The sequence below is a fragment of the Urocitellus parryii genome, chromosome 5 (assembly GCF_045843805.1).
Source record: "Urocitellus parryii isolate mUroPar1 chromosome 5, mUroPar1.hap1, whole genome shotgun sequence".
NCBI classification, from domain to species: Eukaryota; Metazoa; Chordata; class Mammalia; order Rodentia; family Sciuridae; genus Urocitellus; species Urocitellus parryii.
In genome coordinates, this window is record NC_135535.1 from 171,019,480 (window position 1) to 171,041,655 (window position 22,176).

Here is a 22,176-nt window from a genome sequence, read left to right on the forward strand (position 1 = left end):
CCAAGTTTAAGTTTCTTTCCCTGTAAAAGGGGATAACTACCTACCTTTACAGAATAATATATGCAAAATGTTACATGTAAATATTACATGTAAACATGGCCTTAGCTCCTTGAAGATAAAGACTGTATCCTCATTTTCACTGTTGAACCCACTCTGTCAAGTTCCGTTCCTGGAACACTGTAGGTGCTCAACAACACTTGAATAAATGGATGGAGCTCAGCTGAGCTGCCATGGAGGGTTGGTTTTAGGGATTGGATTAGCCCCACATCACTCCTTGGCAGGCATCAAAGCACTACCCAAAAAAGGACTGATCCCAGTTTCCTCAAATAGGCAGACGCTGGCCTTCCTTGCTGTGGTTACTGTGCCCATCCAGTATCAGAATTTGTTTACAATCTTGGTTGAAGTAAATTTTGTCCACATCATTTCCCACCCCTTGACCTGGGTTGTTAGCCACTGTCATCTTCTTTCTCCTCATTCCCCTTCGTGTGTCTGTGGCCCTCGCCATCCTCACAGACAGCTGGATGGTCTCTAAAGGATCTGTCTTTGCACTGTGGAACTGCAGGGGGAGGCCTGAGAGCATGCCTGGGATGAGGACAGCAGTGCGGGCCCCACTTTCTGCAGCTGCAGGGGCCCTCGGCTGTCCAGACATAAGCCCCTACAGGCACTGCCAGCAGCAAAACACACAGGACCACCGAGATGTGTAGGAGACGTTCGCGGTCCTCCAGCCTGCCACCATCTCTGCCTGTCACAAAGACGACACACCGGCCCTCGTGTGGGGGCCGGCTCCCCAGACTGAGACATGCCTCATATTTTGTGCCGGGGAGGAGGTTATCTACAGCATATGTGTTGATTCCAGGGCCAATGTGGACCACTTCTTTTCTGAGGGCTTCATCCGAAGTAATATAGAGGGTAAACCACTCCTCAGAGATGTTGGCTACTGCAAACCACTCCAGCAAGATCCCGTGCACGGTCTGCTTCACCACCCGCAAGTCAATGTAGGAGTTACCCTCTCGGGAGATGGAAAGAGAATGGGATGCAGGCAGGACCTGGGCAGGCTGGACATGGAGGGAGATGACCAGGGTGCTCCTGCCAATGAAATTGGAGGCTACACAGGTGTAATTGCCACTGTCTACCAGGTGAGCAGCAGGAATGATCAACTGGGACAGAACAGCATCTTCTGCAGTCGAAGAAGTCAACACTGGGTAGAGAAAAGAGAAAAGTAGCTGTGCATTTTTCTGATAAATAGTTGGAAAGTTCTAGCAATGCTGGTTTTGTTGTTGTTGTTGTTGTTGTTAAAAGATGATGCTAATCATTTATTAAGTGTGTACCTGGTGCCAGATGTTCACTTCTCAGAAACCCTGTAGGTATCTAATCTTACATATAGAATGTTGAGGACTGGATCAATCTACCAACTTAACCCATAGTGAGAGCGATTGCTGCTGTTTAGAAGCAGCAATTAAACTGAAACCCAGTTCTATCTATGAAGCCCACACACTTTCAACATCAGTAACTGCCCCCAACAACCACAGTAGTCTTGCTGAGCTTAACAGCTTTCAGGAGATTTCTTGTAATTGTGTGACTGAGCAATACTGTGAGCTCCAAAAAATGCTTTCTTACCTCCCAAATGTGCAGTGCCTCAGAGTTTGGAGTCAAATTTCTGGGTCCCTATTCCTTGCTAATTGTATGGCCCTAGGCAAGGTGCTTAAATTCTCTTGGCTTCAACTTACTTGTCAATAAAATGGGATGATAATAGCATGCACACCACAAGTTTGAAGATAAGGGTTCAATAAGTCTTAGCTGTTGTTATTTCTAGAAGACTAGGCAGAGCATAGTGCCAAGAGTGATTTACAGAATAACAAAAGGTAAGCTCTGAATGCATTTCACTGGTTTTCAAAAAGACTGAATGATAAGTCCTGTATTTCTCCTCCATTAGCATTTAACCATCAACTAACAGGATGTGACCAAAATGATAAGGAAAACTGAAAAACTCAGTTAATTTTTTTAATCATCTAGAGGATGTAACCATGTTATGACAACTGTCTGGGTGACTAACTGCATTTCCCGAGTTTTACCTTGATACTTCAAGTAGTCTTCTAGACCTAGACCTAAAAATATGCAAAAATCAACAAATTTCCTTTTACCTTCAAGATACCCTTGAGGAAGCCATGTCTGGCTTTGTGGCATGGACAACCCTACAGGGAATTCCACCTGAAGTGTGAAAACAGAGCTTAGAGCTTCAATAAAGAAAGACAGGTTCAAATCCCAGTTCTGGGGGCCATAGAATTCACTTTATCTCCCTACACCCCAGTATTATAATTTTAAGCTATAAAATCTGACCAACACAGTAGTAAGAAGTGAATATTAAGTTAGTATCTAGGAATTTCCAGCTTTTCCAATTAACTGAGAGGTAAGGGGGTGAAAGATCAATTGCTAAAATATATATTCTGTCCTGGACTCACTGAACTCATATCTCCAGGGCATGGGGATTGAAAAATCTCATTCCAAACAAGCATCTCAAATGATTCCTTTCAGGCAAGTTTAGTAAATAAGTAATAAAAATCAATTCTAGTTGAAAATTCTAGGATTGTAAAATTTGCAGTACACTGTTTTCCATCTAGAGGGCTCTTAAAAATGTATTTATTCATATACAATTCTAAAACATGTATACAATATGATAAATCAGCAATAACATGTTTATTTATGTCCATATGCCTTTTGTTCTGAAGAGGTCTGTATGCAACAATTTAAAACACTGCCAATGGACTGGGATGTACCTCAGTGCTACAATGTTTCCTAGCATACAGACCGTGGCTCTGATCCCCAGCTCTGCAAAAGTAAAGTGAAATAAAATAATGCTGGTAATGAAACACTGTCTTGGAATCTTTTCTATTTTGGTGAGTGTAATTCAGATCTATTCCGATTTTACCTATACCCATCCTTCGTGACTAACACATTTTAGAACCTCTTTTATTGATGTAGGATTGCTACAGACCTCTCCATTCTCCCTAGATACCCCAAGAGGGTACATGTAGCTTACCATTAAATTTTCTCCAAATGCTCAGGGGATAATTCCATGAGATGGTTGGTGAGGGGCTGGCCTGTGCCAAGCATTGCAGAGTCACATTCTGTCCTACCTGAACAGTAATATTGGCACTAGGGGTTGAGACCTGTGGCTTCATGCAAACACTGAGCTTAATCTCATGAAGTAGCTGCCCTGCCTTGTAGACAGGGTCCTGGCATATCAAGTAGGAATTCACCAGGATGACTGGAAGGCTATTGGACTTGACAAACTGGACAAGTCCTCTTAGACGACAGTCACATACCCAGGGGTTGTTGTCCAGTGCCAGCACCATGCTGGAGAGAATCTTAGCCCCACAGTGAAGCTGCTGGCATTTCTGGTAGGACGGCCAGTTCAAGAAGACATTTTTGGATACGACTGTAAGCCTATTGGAGGATAGGTCAAGGTAGGTCAGGTTGGCTAGGAACTGAAGAGCCAGCTCAGGGAGTATATCAATCCTGTTGCCTTTGAGATCCAAGACCCTCAGGAAAGGGGTGGCACGGAACGCTGTCCATGGTACTGAACGGAGTTTGTTCCCCTGCAGTCTCAACTCTCTCAGTTCTGGCAGATGCTCCAGGGCTCCTAAGTGGATCACAGTGATATTGTTAAAGTTGAGCCAAAGGTATTCCAAGGTGCTCATGTTGACGAAAGGCCCTCGGGAAAGTTCAAATATGGGTGAGTGTTCAATTCTTACTTGCTTGAGCTCTTCAGGAAGGTTCTCTGGAATATTTCCCAAAGAGATAGACATGCATTGCAGAGTCCTGTACAAGAAACCAGAAAAGCTTTAAAATGAACATCAGGAAAGTAGGAAGGGATATCACGTGTATCCTTGCATTGTACATGTGAATTATATGAAAATATATTATTCACTTAAAATAACAGAGATCTATATTGGTAAAAATACTCAGCTCACAAAGTCCAACACCAACTAAGGTGAATCTCATAGGAATTTTGCTCATTTCCTGCCAATTCTGGGCGAGTGTCCACTCCATATCATTCCCAACAAAAGTCCATCCCCTATAACCCTCTGGCATCCTGCCAGGACAGCGCACCTGCCAAAACTCTCCTCTGAGCAGGTGCATCCTTGCAGACAGAAAGGCTGAACTGCATATGTATCCTGAAAGACCAGAATTATCAGAAAGTAGTGGAAAACCAAAGCCATATTTCTCTGTAAGAAACTGCTGTGTGTTTTGAATAAACGTAGTCCCAGTTTCCGAGTGGCAAATCCTATTACTGGTAATCCATGGTGATGTAGGTCAGCACAGCAACAGCAAAGCCCCTGGATGCTCTAAAGTCTGTTATGGCCCAGATCATAGGCTCAGGCAGAGTCCATGCAGAGGGAGTTATGCTCTTGACTAAGGCATGAAAATTCACCATTTTTCTGGTTGCTGGTTCTGGAAACTTAAGTCAGATATCCAATTACATCCTGGTTCTACCTTCCTTCAGCTTCTTTCAAAAAAGTCTGAGAAACCAGCAGGTAATGCTATTCTGAGCATCAGGGTTCATTCATGGCCAGGGTCCATTTCATAGTTCACCATTCACAATTGGCTCCTGAATCCCAGAATTTTCAACCATTTTCTCCAAGTGAAAGCAGATAAGAAATAACAAAGTAGTTCTTTGATGATTCCAATCATTTGTTCTCTCCCCCATACGTTGGTGGTATAGTTAGACATGCTTCCAATGCATTAAGACCACTGCATCTGCAGTTTTACCGTAGGAAGACCAGAGTCAGAGAAGTATCATGATGTTGTTTCAAACACAAGATGGCATTTTATTGTTGGTGGTGGTGCTGGTGAGGTTTTTGTTGTTGTTTTTGTTTTGTTTTGTTTTGAGACAGGATCTCACTAAGTTTCCAAGGCTGGGCTCAAACTCATGATCCTCCTGCCTCAGTTTCTCAAGTAGCTGGAATTACAGGCACATGCCACCATATTCAAAAATATTATATTTTCTTATAAAACCAAACGTTTTTCTTTTTTCTGGACTTCTCCTGAATGCTATGAATTTCACATTAAAAGTGAAAGAGCTACATTTTAAAATGAGACCTATATGACTTGTGACTTGCTCTGCCACTCTGTGTTCATTTACCAAATATTTCTTTATCATATTCTCTAAGCCACACACTACAAGGAAAGCTGTGGCAAGCCAAACTCTTATAGACCCTGCCCCCATGAAGTCTTCTTTCTTGCTTATGCATCTGTCTTGAGATTTTTTGAATCTCAATTTTTCATTTGCAAAGTGAGAATATTAATAAGCACCACATAGTGTTCCAAGGAAACTTTAAGATTATGTAAATAAAGCTCTCCACCTACAATAGGTGTCCAATAATTCACTTCCTATAATAATAGATTTCTGAAGAGCAGAAATACCTACATCTGTATTAATTGGGGGTACTTCCAGATGAACACTGAAATTTTGTGAGTTCCTGTAAGACTCATGATACACATTATACCCTACAAAAGGCTTCAGTGAAAAAAAATCCGCTTAGAAGCTAACCAGTAGGAGGGAAATGGGTCACAACTAAGCTGATTACACTCCAGGCTTTCCACTCATGACAGATATATTTGCAGGAGTTCCCATTCAGTTTAACTGTGAAATCTGGGTAGATCTCTGGAGTTCCTCTCAAAATGAAAATCCAAAACAAGGAGTGTGCTATGGGTACAAAGTTTGTGGTGAACATAGAGATGCCTAGATCTCCTTTCAAGAGATGAGCTTATTCCCAGCTGCAAAAAAAGTGCTTGTGTGAGTTCAGATCTGTTCCAAGGCAGCCTACATCCAGTGACTACATCCAGTGACTGGGGGCAGTGAGGGATCAAAGCCTGGCCAGGTTAGCCTGATGGGGGGAACACTTCCTATAGGCCATTCTCATTCTAGAGTCCTCTGCCAAGAATGCCAAAACCTCATTAAGCTTGCTTCCTATGTGTGATTCAACCTACAGGTATGCAAAATCATCAGTGAATTCCTTTCACTCCTCTTACTCCAAAATATAAAAGCTGAAAGAATCTTCTTCTTTATCTACAATTTTTCTGTCCACTCCATGCTTGTGGACAGCATTGTCATTGTCAAATTAAAAAAAATTGTCAAATAAATCCAGCTCCACCCAACTTACCGGAAGTGATTTGTTGCTAGACTGTGAAGAAAGAACACCAGCTGGCATGTGCCATCTCTGTAATCACGTAGGCCATTTTCCTCTGCCCCTTCTCCTTTCCTGATCTCCTCAGCCTCTTGTTTTCTTATTTGGAATAGAGAATTGCTGTGTTGGGAGTTAAGGCAGGGGGCTAGGACAATTAAACTACCTTGGGTAATGTCATTCAGCTTAAAATAACATGTGGCTAAGTGTAACCTCTAGACTCAAGAGACCCTGTCAACAAAGAGAAGGAAGTATGAGAATATTTCCACTCCATCTCCCCTCCTGCAGGTTGATTTTAGAAACTTGGCTCTTAGAAACTTGGTGGAGACACAGTCGTGGAAGAGGACTTACTCTGCTTATGAAACTATTAGATATAAATGACTCCTGGGAGGCATCTCACTGGCTTGTCTTATTAGAATCTTGGTAAGAGAGTATCCTATCTGTTCAATTGGAAGATGCCGCTCATTCCTCAGTATTAGCCAAACTCTGAAACAGCCCAGACAGAGAATTGAACAATCTATCAGAGACCAGACATGCTATGTTCCCTTTTTTTTCTAGCTTAAGCTGCTTCCTGCCCCCTCCATCTGCTGCCAGTATGTTTAGATGTTTCCTTTGACCACCCACACTCTGTGGTATGTCTGTGGTGAACAGAAGACCACATTTCCAAGGCCCCTTGAAATACATGAGTCATGTGACTCATATTCTGGCTAATGAAATGTTAGAGTAAATGATGTTTGAGAAGTCCCATGATCCCCTCGTGTCACTTTTTCCATGGACATTCCAGATGGTGGCGCCTCCCTCCACCTGGATCCTTGTGTGAGTGAGTGAAGAAGAACCCTCCCACCTTTCACATTTCTCACATTTCCCACTCACTCCAGTAGACTCTGTAAGAGCAAAAGTGAATTATGATGTGAAAGACACTGAAATGGAGGAATTATTACCACAGTATATACCTAACCTATCCTGCCTACACCTACTTACAGCTAAATAAAATGTGCTTGAGTACTTTTAAATCAATGTTTGTCTTTACTAGATTATACCATGGTTAAAATCAAAATTTCTAGCTCTAATCCTTTGAAAGGATTGCTCACTGAGTCCCTTAATTGATAGCCTAGTTTTTTGTTGTTATTGTTTTGTTTTTTGTTTTTGTACTGGAGATTGAACTCAGAGGCTCCTAACCACTGAGCCACAATCCCAGCCCTTTATTTATTTTTTTATTTTGAGACAAGGTCTCACTAAGTTGTTTAGAGACTTGCTAAGTTGCTGAGGTTGGCTTTCAACTTGCTATCTTCCTGCCCCAGGCTACCAAGTCTCTGAGATTACAGGTGTGAGCCACCCCACCTGGTTGATGACCTAGTTTTGGTAGCACATAACTAATTTCCAAAACACAATTTCTGGATTTTTGTGTCCTACAACTTAGACAACTGCAGGTAAGTGACATTTGACACATCCTCTGCCTAATCAAGGGGAATATAGCCATGTTATAGTCAGGAAAAGACATGACAGAGATGCCATGATTCCAACCAACTTCTGAACTCATCTTCCAGGGGCAGCATGCTGTAGGACCACTATAGTTCAGACTGGTCTTTAACATTGGCAGACCAGAAACTTTTTTCCAAGACATTCAGAGTTCGTTCAGTTTTCAAGGACTGACTCATAGCAACCAGACTCATATACTAAAAGATTAATATATAAACCAGACACCATTTATTTTTTTTTAACCATGGGAATTTGTTGTTTTCCTTTTTGAGTGACTTAAACATTCATGAGCACAATTAGGAATGATTCTTTTCTACAAGAGCAAATGAGAAAAGACAGAACATATAAATGAAGACTGACAGCTGAGCACTGGGAGGCTAACCATCTTGGAGACCATGACCATGCAGACCATGAAGACTGGCATTAATTAATCACTGGAAAATCCAAACCTTTCCTCTCTTAATTAAGTATATGAACAAATCTTGCTTTCAGTTTCTGATTTTTTTCTTCCAATAAAACTGGGTAGATATTAGTTGTCTTTAGATCAATAATTGTTCAATATTGATTGATTTAGACAGACACTTAAAGAAAATATCTTAATCATTTCACCTGGTGTTTCCTCATCTGTTGCACTTTTATTCTAATTTGTGGGGTGTCTGTCATGCTCATGTATCAAGCAGCCAGAATGAGTCTTGAGTCTCCAAAGACACAGCAAAACTACTAATAAAAATCTAGATGAGGGGTTGGCAAACAACGGCCTGTGGACCAAATCAAGTTTGACACTTGTTTTTATAAATAAACTTTTATTGGAACACACCAATGCCCACTAACCAACTTATTGTCTGTAACTGCTTTTGCATTCCATCAGCAGGGCTGAGTAACACAGCCTATAATATTTACTGTCTGGTTCACTTCACAGAAAAGCCTTGCAGACCCCAATGTGGACATTGTCCAATCAAATAATTTCTCATACCAATGCCTATAGCTCACAAGTTATAATAAAACGCACTGCAAATGATGGCAAAAAAATACCCAAGTATGGAAACTCCATGCTTATATGCCTAGTTGTTCTCATGGTTCAGATTCCAGGTTTCAGTGGTTCCAGAAAAATTCCTTTTTTATAGTGAACCTGCTGTGGATTACATTCCAGAGATCAGTACTGAATAAAGACCCTCAGCTTGGTTAAGAGGTTGTCAAAGACCTGGAGTCACTCCGCTCTATAAGTCCCTCATCTCTTTAATTCTCAGGTTTCTCATCTTAAAATCAAAGAATTCAACCACTATTGTTGTGAGCATCAAATGCAAGAAAACTGAGAGAAATGTATAATAAGGTCTTTGCAAATATGAGGGGAAAATGACTTTAGGAATCATTGTATTACTCAGGTTTTTATCTAGTGAGTGTTCACATTATGTGGGGTCTCTTGCATGATACTAACAAAATAATTTCCTTGGACCATTTACTGTCCACAAATTTCCACAGTTGTTACCCCAAAGACTTGACATCAGGCACCATGGATGCTCCCCTCACTAGAGTCCAAACTCTGTAGACAGGGAACAAATTAAGCCTTCTCCTGGGCATACTCACATTGTCCTATGCACAGAGTCAGTATCTGAGTGGTTTCCCACCTTCAGGCAAAACCAAATAAGATCTCTGGAATAGCCTGCCGAAGGACCAGGAAGGAAGGAAAGCTCCCAGACACTTTGAGAAGCCCCAGTAAGATTTAGTAAGAATCACAAGTGCTGTGACCTGGGGGCAAGTGCTGAGTGCCAGACAGTATTGGGTGTGAAGTGCCCTCTGCCACGGAGGGTCTCTTTGATCTCTCCATCCTGACATGCTGAGAGCAAATAAGCAGTGGTCTCTTAGGAATCATCCAAACCTCTACAATCTGTTGAAAATCAAATGATTGTCTCTAGGCAAAAATGACACCCAGGGAATAAATGTTAGAATTCACTGAATTTTTGCCTAGAGCACAGTGTGGATGAGTGATGTGTGTTTGTGTGTGTGTGTGTGTGTGTGTGTGTTTGTGTGTGTGTGTGTGTGTGTGTGTGTACATTAGCCATACAGGTGACTGTATGTGTGAGTACCTATGAGTTACCATAAATGTAACCAAAATGTGGAATAGAAGATTGGTAGGGATTTTTGCCAGTGGAGACCAAATGCTGTGTCCAATTCCATAGCTTCCACAGCCTGGTTGTGTAATCGTGGGCAATATAGAAAATTAAATCGCTGTTCAGCAAATATTTCCTGGTCCACTATCACCTCTGTGGGAGAAGTGTCCTTACTTACCCTGTTAGAGTTGGGTTTGGCCATGAGACTTCTTTGGCAGATAGAATATGGGCATAAGTGGCAGTATGCCAATCCTGAACTAAGAACTTAAGAGGTATCACATGACTTTGCTCATTCCTCTGATGTCATCTGACCTTACCATGGGAATAGCCTGTCCCAGGTTGCCACTATTACTCTCCAGTCCAAGCCCCATATCAGGGACACAGAGCAGAATGCCCATCAATATACAGACCATGAATGTAAAAATAAGTGTTTTTTTTTTTTTTTTTACCATATACCACTGAGTTTTTGTTTTATTTGTTATATACCCCCAAACTGGTGGATACAGACAAAATACTTAACTTCCCTAATTCTTCTCCAGGAAAATGGAGAGGAGGGTGGTACCTGCTATCAACGGTTGTTAGAACATTTAAGTGAGTTAATTCTTACAGAGTATTTAGAACACTTCCTGGCACACAGTAAATGCTTAATAAGAATGAACTGCCATGGCTGTGGTTGACATAAATATATGAGTGAGCAGGTACCCGAGCTGTAAGAGTGACTGGGCATGCAGTCAGGCTTCAGAGTGAGTGTGTAAGAGTTGAAGAGGGAAAGCAGATAGGCAGGTGTGAGGGGGGGAGCTGCCCTCAGCAGAAGTACTCATTCATCCTTCTGCCCCCGCTGGTCCCCAAAGCCTGAGAGTCTAGGCTGGACCGGCCGGAAAGGAGCCTGTCGGCCTCACTAAGGCTGTGCCGAGAGAGCTCTTCCGAGCCATCGTCGCTGTGGCCCAGCCTCTCCAGGTTGACATAGGCTCCCGTGGCCTCGGTGGTGCCCCGGGTGCGGCACTTGCGGCAGCGCCTACGAAGAGCACCACAGCAGACGAACAGCGTGGGTGGCAGGGCGATGATGGCAGCCACGCTGATCACCACCACGTTGATGAGCCGCTGGGTGCCCTCGGCGTCCACCATCTGGTCGGTGGAGAAGATGAGGCATTGCTCCTTCCGGGGCACCAGGCCCCGCACACAGACACATGCCACGTACTTGGTCTTGGGTGCCAGTCCGTCAATGGTGACACTGGTCTTCCCCGGCGGCACGATCAATCTACGCATATCATGCTGCCCAAAGACGGTGTAAAGGACACTGAAGGCAGTGGTGTTCCCAGCCTGGGGGGCCTTCCATACCAAGGACACTCTGTGGTAACTGTCCCCCACCACTTTGAGAGACTTCACCATCCGTGCCTCCTGGGGTTCAACCTGCCCTTCCCAGAGCTCTCCTGGGGCACCCCTCTGGAAGTGCTGGAGGGCCAACTTCTCCTTCAGGCTGGGCATAGAGGTCCCAATGGCCAGGACAGCAGGCTCAGGAATATGCGAGACATGCCGGGCCACCAGCTTGTTGTTGTAAGCAGCAGCTTCCGCCCCTTCCCCTGTCCTTGCCCATAGCGCCCCTTGGATCCCAGTGTGTTCTGTGGATGTCGGGGGCTCTGTGACAATAAGGGAGATAAGAGTCTCAGAGGTTCCCAGGAAGTTCTTGGCCTGGCAGATGTAATCTCCAGAGTCCAGGTTAGACACTGCAGGCAAGTCCAACAGAGTCCAGCTTACACCATCACTGGAGACTTCCTGGTGCACTGGGGGAAGAAGAAGCACATTTGAGAAAAATGAATGGGCCCCTCTGCCCCTCACTTCCTCCCAGAGCCAAGTTCACAGCCCCTGGGCTACACATGCTATACTAAATATCCTGTCATCCTGAGAACTTGCTGGCAGGCATTCAACTTTCAAGTTATTCAAAGGTCAGCTCACTGGGTCACTCAAGGCCCAGTTCCTTGCCTTGTAGCTGTATAACCTTGGCTGAGAGGAACCAAGATCAGGATTACCTAGGCTCAAATCTGGGTGAGTCCCTAGAACTCCAGGTTGAAGCAGAGCCTAAGAATCAACTGCCTTCTAAATCTGAGATGTTCAAATCTGAGATGCTCTGTGAAGTTTTTGCAGAGGTGATGCAAGTATGTAGGCAAGTACGTTGCAGGGTGGCAGTCAGGGAGTAATCATGAGGCAGAGAGCCATCTGGAAGTGCCCTGCCACCCTGTTCATCTCCATGGCTGCTTCAGTTGGATCATCTTCACCTTTCTGTGTTACATTGTGGAACCTGTTGTACCACTTTGTTTGTAAGTTCAATTCAAACCCACTCTTCTAGAGCCATGCTTACCAATCTAGTTGAGGGAGACATAGAAGAAAGCTGGGGGAGGGTTGCAAGATTTTCTGATTAGCTGCTAAGAAGTCATTTCTCCTTAATCCCCTCTCTGTTCTGTGGATGGCTGTGACTCCCACCATTGACCCCCATCCTTGCTACCACCATGACAAAGATGAGTCATTTCTGCTTATTCAGCCTAGCCAAAATAGTATACACTGTGAAGTCACCTTGACTATATTGGAATCCCAGCTCCTTCTTATAGGGCTGTGTGATGTAGGTCAAGCATTTAGCTTCTCAGAGCCTGCATGCACTTGTATGAAAAATAAGGATATCAGTTGCTCTTTAAAATTCAACAACATTATGGGCATAATTCACTTAGCACAGTGATAACCCCCCATGAGGAGCTCAATAGATAGCAATCCATATCATTATTCCTGGTTTAATATTTCAACTGTAAAACTTACTATAAGTATTTAATACACTAAGTTCTACTGAAAATCCAGCCTTTTATTCCTCCCAATAAAATCCTTAAGTCTCTATAACAGTCGCTGGTAGGATATATAACAGGACATTTCAAGAGCTGTTGTCATCATTAAATCCAATGTCCCCATACTGTTTCTGGGAAGATCTTATCTAACTCCATTGGAGATATGGGGGCCCAACCTAGCTTAGCTTACTTTCCCCTGACCCTGCCCACTCCCTGTTTGGGATGTTGATCCACTCACCCCAGTTCAGGTGCTCAGCACAAGAATCCCCACAGCTCACATACCTGTGCCATTGAGTGGGTGCCCATTGGCTCTCCTCCAGCTCATCTCAGGTCCAGGGACCCCAGTGGCTCCACAACGCAGCAATACTGCACTTCCCAAAGGGGACTTGAGGCTGGTCACCCCTGGACGGAGCTCTGGGCCCTGGCACTTCCTCAACTCCAGCTGGCTAAAGGCCACTCCAGCCAGATTACGTGGGGTGTCACACCTCAGTTTGGCCTCTATGAAGACCAAGTTTGGGATCCAACCATCCAGGAGATGGACCAGGTCATAGAGTTGGCAGTCACAAACCCAAGGGTTGTCCTGCAGCCCTGTAGCAGTGAGAGAGAAGGCAAGAGGTGAGCCCTAGATACTCAGGTGCCCAGGCCCAGCTCCCTTTGCCTTCAGAGAGGATGAAGCAGGTCCTCAGGTCAGAGTCAACAGAACTGACTTCCAGCTCTTAGCCTTGCTAGCTGTATACCTGTATACCTTGCTAGCTGTATACACCTGGTTTTTCATCTTAAATGATAGCATGATTTCCCTTTAAGGTTGGTATAAACATAAATAAAGATATATCATCAAGCGCTAGGTAGGCCATACAGCACACTGACAAAATTGCCAACTATTGCTGTCATTCTTACACTAATCTTTTCAAGTCACTGGCAAGGAAGAAATTTTTCAATAATTACAGTATCCTCAAATCATTCCTAAAACTACTCACTGACTCCTGACCTTTGATCCTAGTCTTTTCAGTATGAGTGGCACTTTCAGCATCAACCCAGCAATAAGAATGGCTGCTCTGAACAATGGGTCTCTTTGAGGTAGGCTCAAAAGAAGTAAAACGTGGGGTAGGAAGGCTTAAAATCAAACCCTATGAGATGTCCCCATTCCTCTTTACTTCTTGTTGAACATTTTGAAAGAACTGAAAGCAAGTCTTTGCACCCACTTGGTCAAAAAGGGGTACCATGTGTCCTCAATTCTAAGGCACAATTCCTTTTTATATGCCTGCATTTCTGAAATACAAGATGAAGGCATTTCATATAATATCGTTTTCACTCCCCCAAAGATTGATATTAGATTTGATAGTGAGTTTAATAATTCTAATATATCATACAATTGCATCCCTACAGTTTATATATTTGGAAAGGAGCATGTCAAATCAGACCTGATTGCACGTCCATGACTTTCAGGTCCCTATGAGCAGTAGCTGAAGATGTCACTTTTTTCTCCCCCTTCCCCCTCTCCCTCCCACAGTGGCTGCTGCCTTGTGTCACTGCTTAAGTGTGCTTTTTGATACACTAGTAATTCAAGGTTCATCACTGTTCTAGCACTCATAATGAGTTAATCTGTTTTCGCCTGTTACAAAAGGGTCCCAAGGAATTAATATAAAAGACAAAGTTAAACAGCAGTGAAACTTTCGCCTATCAGATTGGCAAAAGTTTAATATTTTGGCCATTTTAACTGTTAATTCCATGAAGGATTACATTTTCTGTCTCTGTGATTCACTGCTATATCCCCGCATCTAGAATTGGAAAGAACTCAAATATATTTACTAAATGACCATGTGAATGGGTGGTCTCAAGCACTACTGGTGAGGAGTGAGAACAGTACTGGCCACTTCACAAGTTATTGGATTGACTCCAAAATGTTTAATGGGCACACTGCATGACCTAGGAATTCTAATTCTGAGCACCTATCCTCAGAAACAGCTGTACACACGTATCAGAATGCACTGCCCAGAACATTCTCAGTGGCATAGTAGGTGTTAACAAAATATGGAAACAATCTAAAGGTCCACTGAATGGGAAATGGCCACATACACTATAGCAAAATTATATTACAATCCGGGCACGGTGGCACATGCCTATAATTCCAGAAGTTCAAAGCCAACTTCAGCAACAGTGAGGCACTAAGCAACTCAGTGAGACCCTGTCTCTACATAAAATACAAGATAGGGCTGGGGATGTGGCTCAGTGGTTGAGTGTCCCTGAGTTCAATCCCCAGTACCCCTCCTCCAAAAAACCCCTATATTATAGAATATATGCAGTAGCTTTCAAAAATGAATTTATTCCATTTGTAATAATACCAAAAGATCTCCAAGAGAGATTGTTGGATGAAAATAAAATAGTATTCATTAGTATATATAATAAAAACTGTTATAAAGCACTCACATAACTTTTATTTTGGCATGTTTGTATATATTTGTATGCATATGCAAATGAATTGTAAAAAGGAACTTGCAAATAAACAAATAAACATGATAATAGCAGCTATCTGGGAAAGGCAAAGGAGAGCAGAACAAGAAGCTGGGACAAATGGGTCTCTAGCCTTTTCTGTTATGTTTTTAATATTAACATATATTCACATATGAGTTAGATAATCCAAATCGATTTTCCAGTTATGCCATACGTCTTCTCCTGGGAATCAGGCAGGTGCCTTAGACAGAAAAGGGAAGGAATAGAGCACACTGAGGAACTAGCCAGTATATTGTGTCAACCCATTCAACCTAGCCCCTTGCACTGGGAAACTAAGTCTCAGGAGGCCACACGCTGGGTATATGAACTGGGAGATTCCATACATCTAGGTTTCCTTCTTTATAACAATGGAATTTGAACTGCTGTAGTCTAGCCTGGAGCTTGAGCTCCTAAGCCTGGGACTCTTGTATATCTTAATCCATCTTCACTTGAACGTAGAAGGTAGAAACGATTTATATTTTCAGGCAGAGAATCCAGATTCACAGAAGTCTGGTATCTTGCCCAAGACCCCCAGGCTCAGCAGGGTGGTGCCATCTCTTACCTAGGACAAGCCTGGCGTGGTGACCAGGAAGAAAGGGCCCAGACTTCAGTTGAGCCCAGGTGAGCAGCAGCTCCTGCGGGAGCCTCATCAGCTGATTGCTAGAGAGGTCCAGGAAGGTCAGATTTCCCAGGAAGCGCGCGGCCTCGGGCGGCAAGACCGAGAGGCGGTTGGCCTGCAAGTCCAGCAGCCGCAGCTGGGGGGCGTCCCTGAGCGCGGCCCAGGGGAAGGCGGCCAGGCGGTTCCCTGGCAGCCGCAGTTCGCGCAGGCGTCGCAGTCCCCGCAGCATGAGGACACTGAGCTCCGCGAGGGCGTTGTAGGGCAACCACAGCTGCTCCAGGCGGCCCAATGCCCTGAAGGCCTCTCCAGGAACTCTGCGTATGGCGGTCCTCTCCACACGCAGTCTGCAGGTGTCCGGAGGAATAGACGCTGGGGGCAGGGTCATGTCGGGATCACTGCACACCACGGCCCTGGTCACAAAAGTGGGGGATATTTGAGCAAGGGTCCTGTCAATTCAGGGATAACTCCCTTCCCTTAGCCTCCGGATCTGCTTGTTAACACAGGGCACCAATTTCAGGGTCCAAACTAGGTCAGGCTCTGGAGAAGGGATCCTAGAACAAGCAGCCTCACATTTTCCCTTTGAGGTGCTCTTGATTGGAGAGCAGAGCCTTTCATAAGGGTCCCAGAAGAGCCATTTGGTCTTCACTGGCCTGAAAGACTTCCTACTTAACTATGTCCTGTTACAGCCCACAGCACCCACCTTACACTAAGAAAGAACAGCATTAATAAATCCCGTGATCATTGCATATATATATATATATATATATATATATATATATATATATAGTGTTCATCTCTTAAGTTAGACCTCAATTTTTATAACTGTTTTGGCTTTTTGGTGTGGGCTTACATATTTTTTTTTTTTAAATATGCCAATGGCATCAAAAACTGGAAGTGCTTCAGGGGCCGTGAGATGATCAAAATTTAGTCTGAGAGCTGGGATGTGGCAGCCCCACCATTGGATTCACATTTAGGCTCTCTGCTTGCTGGCTGTGTATACTTAAGTACATCAAATAACACCCCCCCCCCCGTTTCCCCATAGTAAAGTCTACCTCATAGTGCAGTTATAGTGTTAAGTGAGATAACACACAAATTCAGCATGCTGCCTATCACCCTGTACTCATGATATTGATTACTGTATCTGCATCTGAGCACTGCAGGTAGAGCAGGGCAGCCTTACAACTTTCAATACTCTTGCGCCAACAGTGACTTCCTAGGCCTCCTTAGTTTGAATCTAAAGCTGAAGATAAAGAGAGAACAGGAAGCAATCCCTGACCTCAAGTAACCTACAATTCAGGGATTGTGTTTTATACCATCAATGAGAGTAAGTAGCACACTCACATTAGGTAAGATGAAAAGGGAGCGATTCTCAAAAAGACAGTAAAATGTGGAGGCTGGGCATCAGGGACCCAATCCTTGTATAGTGCCAGTTTCATCCCAAACGCTGCTCTGCAAGCACCATGAGAAAGGTGTCATGTTTTGCTTTGCTAAAAGAAGTTATTCTCTTTTAATGATTGCCATCATGCATTGCCCAAATCAGGTCTTCCTAAGTGTCTACCATCTTAACATATACATGATACTAAAAAAATGGCCCAACTTGGCTTGTTTTCTCTTGTAAATGGCATCACAGAAGGTATTTCCACCCACTCATATTCCTCAAAGAAAGATTGGAACCCCTACTAAGTGATGGGCCATTCAGAAGAGAATCAAAGTCAAAGTCCCTGTCCTCTGCAGCTTATAGTCTATTTAAGGGAAAGAGAGCATTGAAGGCCATAATATTTTCAGATAATAATACAGGTTGAGGTGATAGCAAGGAGGAAGGTCTGGATGTAAGTGGGAGGAAAAGGATGGATAGGAAAACATGCCCTGAATGGGGGAGAAAATGGTGAAAGGAGGCCTTAAAGGACCCCAATAAGAGCCCAACACAAGCCAACAGCACAACTTTTGATGAGACAACCTGGGCACAAAAAGCATGAGACACATCTGTCCAGGTACCCAGATGGGGCATCCTAGAAACCCCCATATCTGCAGGGACATACACTTTGCTCACAATTCAAGAGTGTGGGTCAGGGCAGGTTGCCAGGGGAGGGCTCTCTGAGAGACCCTGGTAGAGGTGGGTCTGAAGAAGGCATCTATGGGGCAGAAGGAGCCTTGGTCTAAGTGCCCAATCTGTGCCTCTGGGCATTGAGGATCTCGGGGAGCCTCTGCAGCTCTTTATGGCCTCATTCCTCTCATAAAACATTCCATATCAATGCATGGGCACACATCAATCCTACTACTGTCAGGCAGGTAGAACCAACTGTAAGAGCTCTGGCTTCAGGAGAGCATGACCACTGGTTGACATTAGGACCCCTAGAAATTGCTCTTGTAATTTTAGTTTCCATCCAAAGTCTAACTCTGTTGTCTGTAGTTCTCATCTTATTCATGGCAGAAACCCAGACAAGAAGAGTTCTGGAAATAGAATCAGAAGTCCTAGGTTCTGGGACCAATCCCATCACTGAAGCTCTGGGACTTTGAGGCCTGTGCTCCCTGTGAGTGATAAAGGAGGCTTCTTGTCACTCTGATCACACTGTCCTTGGCCATGGGCTATTTCCCAGCCTGCTCAGGTCTAAGTCTTCTTTAGTGAAAGGAAGCTTACCTTCCATGTGAGTTATAGCATCAGACACTTATGCAGAAAGAGGAAGTTTTCCTATTCCTCAGATCATACAGGATGTCCTTTTTTTTGGGGGGGGTGCCTCTCCATTCTCTGCCACCCCTCAACCCCAGGCAACATGATGCCCATTGCCTGAAAGGATAACTCTAGTAACATTGCTCTCTGATCACCACCAGTGGCTCCCTAGTGCCCATCTAAGACAAGGGGGAAAAGGAGGATGGAATTCCATAAGGTTATAAAGTTGATCACAAAGGCCATAAGCCAGACGCTGAAATCCTTAAATTAGAAAATGCACAGGTCATTAATGGATAAGCCGAGGAAATTGGAGAAAAGATGGTATAAAGACTGCTGGAGAGAAGACAAAAATGAGCTCAGGGCTGGGGCTGTAGCTCAGCGGCAGAGCACTTGCCTCGCAGGTGTGAGACCCTGGGTTTGATCCTCAGCACCACATAAAAACAAATAAGTAAATAAATAAAGATATTGTGCCCATCTGCAACTAAAAAATTAAAAAAAAAAACAAGCTCTAGAGGAAAAGCAAGGGTCCACAAACCAGAGTAGACTTGGGAAGGTGCCATGGAAAGGAGATGGAGAGAATGGGGGTGTTCTAAGGGACCAGAGGGAGGATGGGGAAAGTCAAGGAGGAGGCTGAGGATGGAGGGAGCAAGCTTGCAGTGAAATGGACACTCATAAAAGGGGTCAAGACTGATCTCTTAGGGACTGCCAGAGGAGACCCAAAGTGGGAAGAGCATGAAGAGGCAGGTGGTCCCTTCATGGGTAGAGTGACAAGAAGCACTTGGATGTGACTGGTTATTCCAGGGAGATTAGGCACAAGAATAGAAGAGGCTTGGAAAGATGGGGCTTGGAGATACAGACAGAAAGATGGGATGGGAGGTAGCAGGAGAGGAAAAAAAAGAGGTAAGGAGGAAACTTCCTGGGCCTTTAAAGAGCTCCTTCAGGCTCCACCAGGAGCCTAAAGGAAGGCTCAGGAGGGAGTTTCTGAAACCAGCACACTTGTCCCCACCCCACCCCCACTTGTAAGCATACTGAGTACCTGTGGACAGAGCAAACCCCCTACTTACTGGAAGAAAATACATTGCAGACCACCCCCATAGGACTCCTGAGTTTCAGGGGCCAGGGACATGGGGGTCTCACCTAGTCATGATTTGAAAACCCCGCATCCTGCATACCCATGATTATCCAGGAGCCTCAGATGGGGATGTGTGGGACTGTCAAGCAAGGGGACAGCTGCTGGTATCCAACCCCTCCCCACCCAGTCTAACTGGTAAAGTTATGAGGGCGAGCCACCATCCCATACCCCTGGTGCCGTACCTGGCCTTGCTGCCATCACCCAGGATGTGGAGGCCGCAGGTGCACTGAGAGGGACAAGAGCCCCGGGCCTGGTGGGACCCCCCAAGGGCCAGGATCCAGAGCATGCCCACTGCCACCCACATGACTCCTGGCTCCTCTCTGAGGAGGCCGGCCAGGGGCCAGCCAGCCCAGCAGCTTCCCACTTGCTCATCCTCTCCTCCCAACCCCAGGCCATCGGATAAACACAGACAGTCTGGGGATTAGGGAGGGGGCCCCAGCCAGAGCGCTCAGCAGCTTACTGCTTCCTGAATTGCTCAGGCCTGAGGGTGGGGGAGGAGAATCCTTTCTATAGCACCCACCTAGACAGGTGGGGGCACAGCAAGGCAAGGCAGGTGAGCAGCTGCCAGAAGCAAGCAACTACAGGTTGGTCACCTGTAAAGTTCCCTATGCCAACCAGGCTGTGGGTAACACAGACCTCCCCGAGGTACATGAGCTCAGGGAAGATGGACAGAGAACTCTGGCCTCCCTGGAGGTGATGAGGCATTAAAAAGAGCTGGAGCTCAGGGACAAGGCTCTCCAGGTTCAAATCCTAACTCTTCCATTTAAAGGCCATGACTTTGGGTGAGATACATCATCTCTCTTGGTTTCTGTGTTCACAACAGACAAATGTAAGTCAAGTTAATCCACCCAAATTCAACAATCCAAGTTTCCCAGGTAACAAAAGTTCCTGGGTTACAAAAGTTCTCTCACAAGTAGTAAATATTAAGTTTTTCTGGCACCTGTTCAAGAAGGAGCTGGAAAGACCAATATTTTAGGAAGACCTCAGATGTCTTCCATGGCCTCAGGAACTATGGCAGACTGTTGGGCAAATAGCTGCTTCCCATGAGAGCCCAATGGATGCTCAGAACATTGTCAGCTTAGCTGGGCTCTTCTGGACATTACCACCAATGCCAAAGGCAAGAGATAAGAGGAAAGATCTCTCCCCTCTACTCAAAGCACCATACTCTCAGGAGGGGCCCAGAACAGCATCTCACAGAGTTTTTGGAGAATGTACATTCTATTTTATCTGTTTTCCCTTCCCCTAACTTCATCTTAACAAATCTATTTAAGATGCCAATGGGGACCAAGCCATGGGTGATTCCAAGTAGTAGATACATTAGTGATTCATTCACTCATTCCTCATGTTTGACTCCAAACATGAGGGTTTTTTTGCTCTTTGGTCAGCATGCCCTACCTGGGTCCTCCCCAGACCAAAAGACCAGCCCCGCCTATTCTCGGTCCTTCCCTTTTTGTGTCTGGGATGCCTTCCTTCCGTCTCTTATCTGGCAGAACTCTATCCATTATCCCCAGCCTCATGCTTCTAATGTTAGAGTCTGTAAACAAGTCAAAATAACACCTGGCATTTTGCCAGGGGAATGTTAGAGTTCATAAACAAGTCTGAATGGTGCCTGGCAAAATGCCAGAGGGAGTGGTTTGAAAAGTAACAAAAGCAAGCCATTAAGTGTGGAGATTCCTTATTGGTTGACTGATGTATCTAGTTTATGCTAATTAAGATAAGCTGTGCAAAATGTATAAATACCTCTGTTGTCTTACAATAAAGGGCTCCTACTCATGCTGTATCAATGTACACAAGTTATTCGTCACCCCCGGGTTATTTTGCCCAGCCAGCCGGGTTGGGGCACTTCTTTATTTTCTCTCAAGAAGTTACTTGAGATCTTGCAGATATAGAAAGAAGAGGGACATAAGGGTTAAATAGCAAGAAGTTTAGACAGAGCAGAGAAGACTCTAGAGGATGTGACCTCGAGCTCAGCCTTGAGGGGTGATAAGGCTCAGACATCAGTGGGGACTCATGAAAGGAAAAGTCTAGGAAATGGACATTCTCAGAACAAGATGAGTTGTGTGGCCAAAGGAAATCAGATGATATCAATGAAAAGTCCCTGAACTACATGAATAGGAGATCAGGCTTTTGCTCCAGTTTCATCCTCAAATCACAGCATGACCTCCGGCTGATTATTAACTGCTGTTGGCTTCAGTTCCCTCATCTGAAATGGAAAAGATAATAGTATCTAATTCATGGAGAGTCTTTTTTTTGTTTTGTTGTTGTTGTTTTGTTTTTTTTTTTAAGGAACTATCAGAAGATTCTTTACTATGGTGGCTGACCTCAATAAACATTAGCTGTATTACTATTATCTGAAAATGAGTTAGGTTGCACTAGATCAATGTTTCCTGATGTAAATGTCACCATGAGCTATTACATAACTTGTACTAAGAACCTCATTTGTTAGAAGCCCAATCTCTCAGTGAGTCATGGGGGCACTTACAAGAAGACAGCAGCTCATCATTCCAAACCAGAGACCTGCTAGATTTTTTTGTGCTTTTGTAGCTCAAAGACTGTATGACAAGAAATGCAACCCTGAAATCTACATCTATGATGTGCTCTTCTACTAAGGAATTAGGACAGGCCATGGACAAAAGATGCTTACACTGCAAAGGAGGAAATTGAGAA

General features: G+C 44.4%; 2 protein-coding genes across 2 annotated transcripts; both read right to left on the minus strand.

The window, feature by feature from the left end:
• Positions 1-446: 446 nt before the first annotated feature.
• Lrit2 (leucine rich repeat, Ig-like and transmembrane domains 2) lies at positions 447-4,220 on the minus strand. Its single transcript, XM_026397011.1, has 4 exons — positions 4,111-4,220; positions 3,038-3,819; positions 1,329-1,358; positions 447-1,198 (listed from the first exon to the last, which is right to left on the minus strand). The coding sequence occupies exons 1-4, from the start codon at positions 4,218-4,220 to the stop codon at positions 447-449; spliced, it is 1,674 nt and encodes a 557-aa protein (XP_026252796.1).
• Positions 4,221-10,576: 6,356 nt separating this feature from the next.
• Lrit1 (leucine rich repeat, Ig-like and transmembrane domains 1) lies at positions 10,577-19,813 on the minus strand. The gene is made up of 4 exons (XM_026397058.2): positions 19,692-19,813; positions 15,653-16,119; positions 12,883-13,188; positions 10,577-11,553 (listed from the first exon to the last, which is right to left on the minus strand). Exons 1-4 carry the CDS (start codon positions 19,811-19,813, stop codon positions 10,577-10,579), a joined length of 1,872 nt encoding a protein of 623 aa, XP_026252843.2.
• Between the last annotated feature and the right edge of the window lie 2,363 nt (positions 19,814-22,176).

Excerpts from the sequence above, each read along its gene's own strand:
- Lrit1 (XM_026397058.2), bottom strand. The coding sequence starts at position 19,813 with ATGTGGGTGGCAGTGGGCATGCTCTGGATCCTGGCCCTTGGGGGGTCC. Across the intron at positions 13,189-15,652 it reads CCACGCCAGGCTTGTCCTAG|GGCTGCAGGACAACCCTTGG; the intron begins GTAAGAGATGGC and ends TCACTGCTACAG. Across the intron at positions 11,554-12,882 it reads GCACCCACTCAATGGCACAG|TGCACCAGGAAGTCTCCAGT; the intron begins GTATGTGAGCTG and ends TTCTTCCCCCAG.
- Lrit2 (XM_026397011.1), bottom strand. The coding sequence starts at position 4,220 with ATGGCTTTGGTTTTCCACTACTTTCTGATAATTCTGGTCTTTCAGGAT. Across the intron at positions 3,820-4,110 it reads TCAGAGGAGAGTTTTGGCAG|GACTCTGCAATGCATGTCTA; the intron begins GTGCGCTGTCCT and ends TTTCTTGTACAG. Across the intron at positions 1,359-3,037 it reads CATTTGGAGAAAATTTAATG|GGTTTCTGAGAAGTGAACAT; the intron begins GTAAGCTACATG and ends AGATACCTACAG.